The 13565-nt window shown below is 35.8% G+C and overlaps 2 protein-coding genes across 2 annotated transcripts; both read right to left on the bottom strand.

Annotated features, from left to right (window-relative positions):
* Positions 1-433: 433 nt before the first annotated feature.
* On the bottom strand, positions 434-4043 carry LOC110719442 (probable phospholipid hydroperoxide glutathione peroxidase). The gene is made up of 6 exons (XM_021898387.1): positions 3776-4043; positions 2365-2441; positions 1330-1391; positions 1130-1248; positions 785-952; positions 434-687 (listed from the first exon to the last, which is right to left on the bottom strand). The coding sequence occupies exons 1-6, from the start codon at positions 4019-4021 to the stop codon at positions 655-657; spliced, it is 705 nt and encodes a 234-aa protein (XP_021754079.1). The 5' UTR covers positions 4022-4043; the 3' UTR covers positions 434-654.
* Positions 4044-4771: 728 nt separating this feature from the next.
* On the bottom strand, positions 4772-5266 carry LOC110719168. Its single transcript, XM_021898072.1, has one exon. The coding sequence runs from the start codon at positions 5264-5266 to the stop codon at positions 4772-4774; it is 495 nt and encodes a 164-aa protein (XP_021753764.1).
* Between the last annotated feature and the right edge of the window lie 8299 nt (positions 5267-13565).

A 13565-nucleotide genomic window follows, 5' to 3' on the forward strand; every position in this document is an offset into this window, starting at 1 on the left:
GGGTGCCGGAGGTGGTAGGGCTGACTGGGCATTCAATTTTTTTTTTTATACCAATCACATAGTGACACGTATTCAGTAACCTGTTGTAACAGCTTAGATGACCAGTTGATACCAATAAAAGCAAATACGCCTCAAAGTTCGGATTATTATAAAATAGTCCAAATTTGAGATTATTTAAAACAAATGCATGAAATTTAGGATTATTTTTACCAAATTTTTCAATTGCTTTATTAGTTCTCCAAGGGAACCAAGAAATCGTAGAATGGGAAGAGCATTGGAAATGGTTTTTACCTAACTAACACTGAATTGTCATTGAATCAAAGACTAATTATCCTAAAATTTTATTGAATCAAGACTATCATATTATTTAGAAGACGAGAAAGGAAACCATAGCACTCGGCACTTCTATTTTCGTGGTGATGATGCATTGAGCTAGAAAAATATAATGTATAGCAAAGAAGTGATTCATAGACCCTTTTTCAGCGGTAGATTAAAAGGAGAATAAAAACTCTAGTACAGTTTACATAAACAAATTATGGAAGCTTGACAGAGAGTACATTGCCAAACAACCACCTTTATGATAACGGAAAACATAATACAGGTGATAGCAAAACAAACGAAACACGAAACTGCCTCCTTTTAAGTCTACACTTTTTATGCAATGCCCAGCAGTTTCTTCACGTCCTTCTGCAAAAAGATAAAGATTAAACGGTTATCACTAGCACTCTAATACACATCCCGTTGTTTTCTTGATACGTTAATGAGTAAAGCTAAGTTTTTTTACCTCGATGCTCTTCGGGGAAGTAGTTGGTGCATAACGGTCAACAACGTTACCATCTTTATCAACAAGAAACTTGGAGAAATTCCACTTAATGTCACTTCCCAAAAACCCACCTTTGCTTGATTTCAAGAACTTGTAGATTGGGGCAGTATTACCACCATTCACTTCAACCTGTGAAAATTGTGTAAGAAAAGTCACAAAAGCTACAAAAGCCAATTCAATTGATGATCGATATTGTCGAACCTTTAGAAGGTTTTACATTCTATCCAGACTTCACAACTTAAATTGATGATGTTGCTAAACACAACTTATCTAACATAAGAATAGATAGAGAATTTAACAAAATACCTTGTCAAAAATGGGGTATTCAGCTTTGAAACGAGTGCAGGCAAACTGCACAATCTCCTCATTACTTCCTGGCTCTTGGTTACCAAACTGGTTACACGGAAATGCCAAGATCTCGAAACCTGCAGCAATTTAGCACACATGTAATTTCAAACTTCTATACAACAGTGCCAACAAAGAGGAACGGAAGAGCGACAAGCTACCTTGGTCCTTGTACTTCTCATACAATTCAGTCAATTCTGTGTAGTTTGAATTGGTAAGACCACTGCACCCAATAGAGAAAAAGGAGTTAGCTGAGTTAAGCACAAATGGTAACGACAATATCCTTTTATTAAGGATCTTGCTAACGAGCGCCCCGGGGCGTTAGATAAGGAATAATCATATTGGTTAAAATAGTATTAAGTTAGGAATGCATGACAAAATCACGCGTCATCCAGTGTAATTAATGTTAGGTTTACTCTAATATTTCCACTTTCAATTCTCTTATCTAACGCCCCGGGGGCGCTCATTAGTTTTTGCCTTTTATTAATAGTTACAAAAAAGAAGGCAAACAGAGCAACAGGACATAACATACATTTCAACTAGACCTGATCAACATGAGCCCCGCCAGCCCGGCCAATTTTTTTGGGGAGGGGGGAATGGACATAAAAATTGGGCCCGAAGTACGGGTTAGGCCCAACCCAGCCCCCAAATTATTATCTTTTGGGTGGGCCTTGGACAAGTATATTACACATTTTATTTGTTTTTTGGGCCTGGCCTTTAAAGCCTGTTAGGCCCAGCCAAAATTTATGGGTTTGGGTAGGATTTTCGGCCCAAACCTTGGACCAGCCCGAATCAACACGCTGATTTTTTAGTCTTAAGCCCAACCCAGCCCGCCAAATGATCACTACTAGTTTCAACGGCAATATCCTTTAATTAAAAGCTGAAAGAAAGAAGGCAAACAGAGCAATAGGAGTCCCATAATATACTTCTAAGTTCCAACTAAGTTAATGCCATGCCCCTACACTTCAAAAACAATGGCTTCACTAATTCCAACCCTTATGATTTATCCCCTCCATACATAAGTCCCAAAATCCTACATACGTAATTTTGGTATGTCCATAAAATGTTGTCACACTAGCTTAGGTCATATAAAAGCATCAGTTATAGAAGCCAGGATAATAAAATATAAATTAAAAAACAAAAGAAAAAAAAAATACAAATGAAACATCCTAAAATGAGTTCAAGCCATATCATACCATTGTGAGGCAACGTTGACAATCAGCAGCACCTTCCCTTTGTAAATGCTAAGATCAACATCGTTTCCACGAGCATCCTGCATATTAACAGTTAATATGTCAAACTAGAAAGTCAAAAACTTCATAGGGACTATAGCAAATTATCTTCATTTCCCTTTAAACAAAGGATAGGAAATCAATGACACATTAAAATTTAAAGGAGCAAATCAAATAGAAAAAGAAACCACACTCCGCATCTCTTAATATACAATGTCATCCTACAGTCTTCACTAAGTACAAGGACAGAGATGAAACTTTAGCAAACAAAGACTTTAAATTTCCCTCACGGCCCAATGGATGCAAACTCACTATGACGTTAGCTAATAATAATCAAAGCAACAAAAAATCTATGTCACTCGAATTCTTCATTTCCAACAAAAATACTGTAATAAGATCATGAACCGCTTGAAGTTCTTGTATGTTACCCGAATTCTTCATTTCCGACTAAATTACTGTAATAAGACCATGAACCGATTGAAGTCCTAGTATGTTACTTGAATTCTTCATTTCCAAATTAATTACTGTAATAACTTGAATTCTTCATTTTTGACTAAATTACTGTAATAACACCATGAACCAAAATCCATGTATGTTACTCGAATTCTTCATTCCCGACTAAATTACTCTCATAACTCGAAATTTTCATTTCCTACTAAATTATTGTAAAAAAACCATGAACCGTTAAACTCCTTCTATGTTTCCTCAGTACCACACACGCAAACACCCACACCGTGACACTGCCCACCGAAAGAAAGAAAAAACCGGAAACGGCCATAATTCCTGCACACTGCCAACCGAAAGAAAAAACTGAAAACAGCCCTAACTCTTATCAGGCAACCAGACTAGTAAAACCCAATGGAAAATTTAATGGATTTATTCATTCTTGATCTCTATTTATACTGAGTACAAAATTTCGCTAATTATACTAACAACAAACCCTTCATCTCAAATTAACACTAAAACCATCAAAACTCAACCTTGTAATATTGATCGGCCCAGAAATGATAATTAATGATTGAAAATTTGAAATTAAATCAGCAAAAAATACAGAACACCAAAGCCCCAATTTCAATTTTACATTACCCTTTTCCCAATTTTGCCTCGGATTACTATAAAAATCCACCAAAATTAATCCAATTTTTCTTCCTTCAAACAGGCTGATCAAAATTTAAATCATATGACATAGTGCCAAAATCAATCCAATAAACACGAAATTGAAAACAGAACACCAAACAGCATATATAATCAGAGAATTAATAAAATTAATTACAGCAAAATTGAGAATTTTGATAATCTAACAAACAAAATTACAATTACAGTATTAAACTGCAAAAATAAAAAAAAGAACAATTAAAAGAGGATTAATACTAACCTTGACAACAAAGTCGTGGACTGATTTGGGTTGAGCAGAAGAGTCACTTGCCATGGACTTTTGTGAATAACTTTGAGAAAAGGGAGAATGATAAAAATACTCAGAAGACAAATTATCCAAATTAATGGAAGATCTGAAATGGGTTGGCTTTGAAATCGAAGATAATTGATTAAATGAAACAATTGAAACCAGAGAAATTGGTATTGATCTTTGTCTGAAGAGAGAGAAAATAGAAGAACGAAGCATCGAAATATATAGAATGAGTATGGATGATATTTATAGTGTGAACTGTAATAAATTGGAAGATATCATACAAATACGAAATACTGTATAAAGTATGGAAAGAAATCAATCACTCTTAAAAGTACAATAATTTGGCTAGATTGACTTTTAAGAGTTTTGGCCATATTCACTTTACCTAAAAAAAATTAAAAAAAAATAATATTATATATATATTTTTGAAAACCGTCAAATAATATTATTAATCAGTAGCTAAAGTATTCGAAAGTACATAGGGGGAAATTATCGAAGGATAATAATTTATCCAAATTTGCTCGTCCCCAAAGGACACTAGCTTGGCTAGATGATGGGCTACAAAAGTAGCCCTCTCTTTTAACGTGTGACCAAGCAAAGTAATTCAATGCACAACTAACAGAAAGGATATCCTCAAGGCTCAAGCACTATATCGAACTCTGAGAAGTAAACTGCAGCATTTGATAGCCTGTTTATCAGCACCTGGCAATCGGACTCTAGCACCATATCCTCGTACCCATACCTTCTAGCAAGCTTGAAAGCGAACAGCAGCGCTCTACCTTCCGCCACTTCCACAGGCCATTGGGCTCTCACTCGTCTAACCGCAGAGAAGAGAACCTCTCCTTTGTGATTCCTTGCCACCACTCCTAGCCCCACCCAACCCTCACTGGCCAAACACGCATCGGCATTCACTTTGATTAAGCCAGTGGGGGGAGCTACCCATTTCGAGGCACTCTTTTTTCTTCAGGGCTGCATCGGCTTGTAAATCATGCTGTTGTATTTTCCATATTCCTCACTCAACCTATCCAGCCGAGAGAGAAGCAAGCCATTTGGAGTAGCTTTGCCATCAAAAACCCAAAGGTTACGCTGAGCCCAAAGGAGCCAAATTAAGTTGGCAGCCCGCTGTTGTTTCTTCACATTCGTAGCCTTCCAACGCACAACCATGTCGCACATTGTCCCACTTATGTCTTCAATCAAACTCGCACATCCACTATCCTCCCACAGCTCCCTAGACCTTTCACAGTCAAATAGAATGTGAGAGCTAGTCTCTTCCTCCTTACCACACCACGAACATACGGCATTATCAATCACGTGACGAGCTTTCAAGAGTGCTCTTGTTGGCAGAGTACTTGTACATAAACGCCAAAGGAAATGTCTTACCTTTGGGGATACTTCCAAGCCCCATATTTCCACCCAAGCCAAGTGAAATGCATCAAAGTTACACCCCTTCCCCAACATATACGCGTTTTTGCCGTATATAATCCATCCTTAGAGAATGCCCATGTAAGAACATCACAGGGGCCTCTACAGCTTAGAGGAATGGACAAAATGCAACGCTGATCCCGCTCATTAAAAATTGAAGTAATGAGGTCAACATTCCACTCCATACGATTAAAGTCTATTAGCTGACATACCTGACTCATGCCTTCGACAGTCGGGCTGGTAACAAAACGACCCTCAGCATCAGCAAGCCAAGGTCATGCCATATGCTCACATTCAAGCCGTTACCAATGCGCCATATAATACCTTCTTTGAGTAGTGCTTTCGAACTCAAAATACTCCTCCAAGAGTAACTACTACCATATCCCAAATATGAATCCAAGAAAGAACCGTTTGGGTAATATTTTGCTTTCATAACCCGACTCAACAGAGAACCATCTTTGTGAACTAAACGCCACAATTTTAATTCAGCAAAAATAATCTTAGTTCAGTAAAGTTAATTTCATTTCAGTAAAAATAATTTTAAGTTCAGTAAAAATAATTTCAGTTTAGTAAAAATGATTTTAGTTCTGCAAAAATAAGGTGAAGTGAACGGGCCTTTTAAAATATGTGATGAGAAAATAATACTCCCCAATTCAAATCAAATTTAACAAGTTCTTACGTGATATAGTTTAATTCAAATAAAAGAGAATATTGAGAGTAGCACTATCAAAATGATTTGACAGTTCGGTTTCGGTTTTAGTTTCGATTTAAAACTAGTTCGGTTTGAAATCAGTTCAAGTGACCTACGAATCGGTTTCAATTTGGTTCAAATTATTATCGGTTCTAATGATGATTCCTCAAAAAAAAAAAAGTACAGCAGATGTTCTAATGAAGTAATGATAACTACATAGTTTAAAATTAGTTATGCATAAAATAAATTAACAATAATGAACTAACTTAACTGATACTCTAGTAATAATGTAATCTGTAGTAAATATGTTTGCATAATTAGATTTCATTTAAAATTTCTTGTAACGTGATTTTAATCTTCCCCTTATAGTTTATACGTTCATATTAAGCTGACAAGATTAATTCTACTGAAACTACCAATTTATAATAGTAAGTGGTTTGTAAACGGTTTGGTTTATAAGCGGTTCGCTTTGTAAACGGTTCAGTGTAAACAATTTTTAACACGGTTCAAACTCTTTCGGGTTAGAAACGGTTCGGGTTAACAACGATTCGGTTCTTTTTTCGATTCGTTTCTATTTCAGTTCAGTTTAAAACTGGTTAGATTCGTTAACGAGTTCTGTTCTTATACGATTTAACATTATTTGGATCGGTTCGATTTTCGAGTTAACTAAAATATGATTTGGGTCGGTTTTTGGTTTCAAATAATCGGTTTTTAATTGGATCGGTTCTCATTTGGGTCGGTTGGTTTCGGACAGTTAATTAAACGGTTTTGGTTTGAAATTTGACAGTGCTAATTGAGAGTAATAAAAATAAGAGAGGAACATGGTTGGAGACCTTGGAGTCGCGAGGACTAGGGGGAAAGAAAAACGGAGTACTCCGTAAGAAATTAGGAAAGTTTAAACAATTTTCATCTTTAAAAAAAATTTAGCTAACAATTTACTCTTTATGATTTTTTAAGTATTACACTTCCATCGGCACATAGTTGAGCTAATATTTTACTTCGTATTAAAAAGTAAGTGATGTGGGAGGGAATTAATAATCTATTTATTAAGACGATTTCAACCATATAAATCACAAACATAAGTCAAAGTAAGTCAAATAAATACAGTAAAAACTGTTTGTTTGTTTTTTTTTTTCTTTTTTTTTTGTGAACGAGAGGGCAAAGGCCAAAAAACAAAAGAACAAAGACCACTAAACTACAAACACAACGAATAAAAAAAAAAAAAAGCAACACCAACAAACAAACAGAAAATAAAGACAAAGTAAACAAAAATAAACTAGACTACTCTCCCAGCATCATCCTTAGCCACGAGCCCACGCTATATAGCTTAGTCCTCCAATAAAACAGGGGATCCTTCGAAATTGCCTAAAGGAGCTCAAACTTATAATCCAACCTAAACTCATATATGCAAAAAGTGTTAATAAAGAACTAGTTAAAAAATAGAGGGTATATTGCACTAAAGATAATGGAAGGAGTAATTAATTTCCGCAAATGTGAACAGGATGTAGATTAAATTAATTGAAATATAAAAGTCAATTATGTAGTACTGTATGAATTTGAATGAGAGAAGAACAATGAAAAATGTGGCAGATATGGTAGGAGTATACGTGGGGAAATTCTATCCTTCATTGCTTCTGTCTTATTCTGAATTCTTCGTATTCAAGTACGCAATGCTGATGTATAACAGTACACAATAATTCACCTAATTATTTACTCTAATGTCATGTTCATTTCACTTTAAAAAATAAAATTTCAATTTAGGTAAAATAAGTTTAGTTCGTTCGGTAAAAATAATTTAACTTTATTAAGTATGATTTCAGTTCAATAAAAATAAGGTGAAGTGAACTGATCCTAATTGAAAATTTTATCTTCTTTATTTTCATTTATTTGAATTTAGGCTAAATAAGATTGTTTTGATAAGGCTTTAGAGTTATCTTAATTCATGTGCTACGGAGTATATATAAATTTTTTTTATTTATTTATTTTGGGGAGTATATATAAGTTTAATAAGTAAAAATTAGATAACTAAAACTAAAGATGCAAAGATAATTATTATTTTTTTTTTAAAGGATGGTGAAGATGACACAATTTGTTATGGAGTACACAATTGCAAAGTCTGCGAATATTCGTACTCTGTATCCTATTCTTTTCTCACGTGCATATAAAACTAGTTAGAATAAGGAAGAGAGTAGAGCCTAAGGCCTTGTTTAGTTTAACTTATCTTTACTTATTTCTAGATGTGATCAAGTACAGCTCAGTCAAAAAATAGGGCCGGTTTGGACAAGCCTAAAAGTGCACATTTTCAGTTAAAAACCCAAAACCGTCCCGAAAAAAGCCCGGAAAACCCATTTTGGCCCAACAAGCCTGTTGCTTTTTGCGGGTTTGGGCATGAGATATGATGTTAAGGCCTGACCCGACCCGACCCGTTTTTTTTATCACCTCTACTTAGTTCAGAAAAATAGGTTTAGATCGGATCATCGTTTTACTTGCGGTTTTTATCGCTAAATATCTTTAATTACGTAATGAAAAAAATTATAAAAATTACATGTTAATAAAATACACATTAATACGAATCTAACAAGATCCACTTGATAAATTTCTTCTTTATAGATTATCGTACACATAAGGTCAAAGTTTGGTCAAATCAGACAATCAAATCAGATCATACTAAACCAGATCAAATAAGACCAGATCAGATTAGATAAGCAAAAAAAAGGTGAACTAAACGAGTCTTAATAAGTTCATTATGCGTTGTTAACTTGTAGTGTTAAAAGCACAACTAAATAAATGAATTTAATTTTGAATTTCAATCAAATTTGACAAAGGGGATCAATACCTATATACTAAAGTAATCCCCAACATTATCCCCTAATACACGTGTCATCCTCTTAGTAAAAAAAATTTCCCGCCCAAAATTTTTGTTATTTTTTTTTTACAATTTTCTTTATTTTATTTTTTTGTTATCTTGTAAAAAAGTTTGTTACAATATAAGAGATAAATTGGTTATCTTAATCTTCTTTCAGTTGTCAAAAAAGAAAATTTACCCACAAATAGCGCTCTTATATCATTAAAAAAAATACTTTTGATAATTATATATATAAAAACAAAGGTCGTTTTGAGATAACATGACGTAACATATGGCTTAGATAAAAAATAAATAAATAAAAAAGTTTGTTACACTTTGAAATATTACGTAATATATGGCTTTATATTAATTGTACAATAAAATTAGACACACTATTAGAAAACAGTCAATCACGACGGAAAAAATCCGTCGAAAAAACCCTGAAATTCCGTCGGAAAGCACCGTCGCATTACACTTTGTAGGAATTTCGCGATATTCCGAGGGAAATTCCGTCGGAATTTTCGACGGATTTTATTCTGTCAGAGTCAAGTTTGACTTAATTGGGATGTCCGTCGCAAGTTTCCGACAGAAAATTCCGTCGCAACAGGCCAAGCTTCCGACGGAATTTTCTGTCGGAATATACTAGCTTCCGACAGAAATTTCTGTCGGAAAATTTAATAGAAAAAAAAAAAAACCCACCAACCACCCCCACCACCAGCCCACCCATACCCCCATACCCCAGACCCTTAACACCACCGACACCACCACATTCCCACCCCAATACCAAACCAAATCGACACCACCACAACCCCATCCCAACACCACCACAATAGCCCACCCACACCAAACCAAATTGACACCACCACAACCCCACCCCATAACCACTGACACCACCACAACAGCCCACCCACACCAAACCAAACCAACACCACCACAACCCCACCCCATAACCACCGACACCACCACAATAGACCACCCCACCACCACCAACACCATCACACCACCACCATTAACCCCAAAAAATCGGAAATAACCCTAAAAAAAATCCCAAAAAATTCAAAAAACCAACCTTAAACAAGGAAAATTAATAGAAATGTATAAATATATAATTGTCTAATAAATTTTATAAATTAACATTACAATTACATATACAATTAACTAGATCTATGTTTCAAAAAAAAAAAAAAAAAAAAAAAAAAAAAAAAAAAAAAAAACCTAAACACAAACCTAAATTACAAGATCGACAATTGATGTTTAGGTTGTTGTTGATGAAACCGAGTCCAGCTCAACGATTCTAAGCCTCGTTTCGACACTGAACCTCAGTCGTCCCCTGAAAATTCGTCGGGAAATCAGGAGCCGTTTATGGGTGTTAAAGCTTCGGTGAGTGACGGGTTGCGTATGGGTTGCGGTGAAAGAGGAGGTGAGGAGAGAGAAAGAGAAGAGGAGAGGAGGAGAGGAGAGAGAAAGAGGAGGAGGAAAGGAGGAGAGGAGAGAGAAAGAGAAATGAATAGAAGGAGGAGATGGAAAAAGGGCGGGGAGAGAGAAAGAGAAATGAAAAGGGAAGGGGGTAGGGGGTCGGATTTCATTTAGGGTTTTATTTTTGATTTTTTTTTTAAATAAATTTCCATCGGAAAAGGACTAAATTCCGTCGGAAATTTCTGACGGATTTTAATTCCGTCGGAATTTTTCCGACGGATTTAAAACCGTAGGAAATTAATATGTTCCGGCCAATTTTTTTTCCTCTAAATTTAAAGCTTCCGACGGAGTTTTCCGAGGGAATATTCCGTCGAAAGCAGTAAATTCCGAGAGATAAAAAATCCGTCGGAATATTTCCGAGGGATTTTCCGTCGCAACTTATATTTTCCAACGGTTTTTTTTTTTTACAGACCAAAATTCCGTCGGAATATTCGAATTTTCCAACAGGATTTAAGTTCGTCGGAACAAATCCGTCGGAAAACGGCCTATTTCTAGTAGTGGACATTGAGATTAATCTTACAGTATATGCATATCACAATGTTTATTGTATTTTTTATGTTTTATTTTATTTACAATGATTTCGTTTTGTACAGTTTCTAATAAATGAATAATAAAATAATACTATTGTAAAACCGTGTAGGGACTTTGAACTAGTTGTATTGAAATTTGAAAGCATTTACACCCACTAACCATACCCCATACCCCACATGATTTTGTATTCAATGATAAAATGTTGAGTAGTTAGTTATGCAAAGTAATATTTGTTGATTTGTTATACACACATTTTTATACGTGGCTGTAGCCAGCCATCATAGGGGTTACTTCGTTAGTGTAATAGAGATTACTTGATCAGTGTTAAAGGGGTTACTTCGTTAGTGTTATAGGGTTACACAGTCAGTGTTATAGGGGTTACTCGATCAGTATTACAGGGGTTACTAGGTCAATATTATAGGATTATTTGTTCTTTTATAAATGGTCACACGGTATGACCAGCCACACACAAGACGAGCCATTTGTTATAAAGAAAAAGCTAACGAACGCCCCCGGGAGCGTTGGATATATATAAGGTAACTATAAGTAGAAACATTAATTACACCGATTAACGTGTGATTTTGACATACATTCTAAAATAATACCACTTTAGAAAATATGTTAAATGATTATATCTAACGCCTCGTTAACAAGATCCATGTTATAAATATCATTGGAATGTACGTCAAACACTTTTTGCATATTTATTCCAAAAAAATCAAGGGATGCCATTAACTTAGCGCCCATTATATACGATTTCAACGAAAAATAAACAGAGGAATCATGCTTATGCATTAGGCCACATTACACCATTTCTTCATTTAGCAAATAATCTAGCTAAAAGAGGTCATAAAATCTCATTCATTCTCCCAAACAAAGCAATACATACTCAAATTATCCTCTTTAAACCATTACCCTCAACTCAGGGATTCCCTATTCAAATCAATTGAGGAATCATACTTATGCATTGGAGACATTCTTCATAGGTTTGGAAAAGCTTTTGGCCGACAACTAAATCTTCAAAAGTCGTTCGTGAAATTATCTCCAAATGTTGACCACGGTAGAAGGTTATCTCTGAAGAGTATACTGGCTATGTCTGAAACTGATAACATGGGGACTCACTTAGGAGCTCCGATAGATATACAGGGAAAGAAAAGCTCATCTTTCCAATTCTTAGTGAATAAAGTGCCCGAGAAAATTGTCTCTTGAGCACCTTTGCGCCTCTCCCAAGCAGCAAAATTAATACTCATCAACATGGTTTTAGTAAGTATCTCGGCCCATGTTATGAAATGTTTGAAGCTTCCCCAAAGTATTGCAAATAAAATTGACTCACTTATCACAAGATTTTGGTGGTCCAAAAATGGGAATAAGGGAATGCACTGGGTGAGCTATCACCCTGCTCCCTAAAAGCATGGGAGGTCTAGGCATTTGAGGTGCTTGGAATCTAAATGATGCCCTTCTCTTCAAACAAGCAACACTACAAGAAAACAGCTTGATTCCGACGGAAAAAATCCGTCGGAAACATCGGAAATTCCGTTGGAAAATGGTCTTCCGATGAAATTCTGTCGGAATCAGTATGTCGCAAAACACTTTATAGGAAATTCGACCTTTTCCGTCGGAAGGGTAGTTTCCGACGGAATTTCCGACGGATTTGTTTCTGTCGGCGCAGTTTTTAACTTTAATCGAGAGTCCGTCGGAATATACCTCTTCCGATGGAATTTTCCGTCGAAATATTCCTCTACCGACAGAATATTCCGTCGGAATGTACTTCCTTTCGACTGAATTTTCCGTCGGAAATGATAATAAGAAAAATAAAAAATAAAAACAGCCCCCCCACCCAACCCATTCCACCCACCGTAACCACCATTCCACCCACCCACCCACCCCACTCAGCCCAGACCACCCACCGTAACCACCATTCCACCCACTCCACCAGCCCAGATCATCCACTGTAACCACCATTCCTCCAACCCAATTTTCCGAATACAAATCGAAATAAAGAAACAAAAACAATGAAAAATATTGAAAAAAAAAACAGATCTATACAAATTGAAACAAATACAGATCAGAATACAAATCGGAACAAAAAAATCGTGTTCTATACAAATTGGAGCAGACGAACGAATATAAATTGGAACAAAAAAAATTATTCAAAAATACCATATCTATGCAAATTAATAAAAAAAACAAACAGAATACAAATTGGAAAACAACAACAACAAAGCTTGACGAACGAATGGGCTGAATCTGGGCTTAACAACGCTTGGATTTGCTCGATTTGGCCTTTATTTGCTCGATTTTACTAGAGGGTTTGGGTCCGAATTTCCTAAGGTTTTGGTTCGTTTTTTTGCTTGAAAATGCTTGGACACTACTAGAAACAGGCCGATTTCCGACGGACCATTTCCGACGGATTTTTATTCCGTCGGAAATTTACGACGGTTTTTTATTCCGTCAGAAATTTACGACGGATTTCCTAGGGAATAAAAATTCGTTGAAATTTATGGGCCTTCCGACAGATTATTTCGTCGGAACCGTAATGTTTCGTCGGAAATAAAATCCGTCGGAGATTTCCGACGGCATATTCCGTCGAAACAGTTATTTTCCGGCGGAAAATAAATCCGTCGGAAATTTCAGACAGAATATTCCGTCGGAATATTGATTTTCCGTCGGAATATAATAAAATAATAAAAAAAAACTAACCCTAAAAACCCTTTAAAAACCCGGTTCTCCTCCCCCCCCCCCTTTTTATTTCCCATTTCTCTCTCCTCTCCTCATCTGCCCGCCTCCATCTC

Source organism: Chenopodium quinoa, unplaced genomic scaffold, assembly GCF_001683475.1.
Source record: "Chenopodium quinoa cultivar QQ74 unplaced genomic scaffold, ASM168347v1, whole genome shotgun sequence".
Lineage (NCBI taxonomy): Eukaryota > Viridiplantae > Streptophyta > Magnoliopsida > Caryophyllales > Amaranthaceae > Chenopodium > Chenopodium quinoa.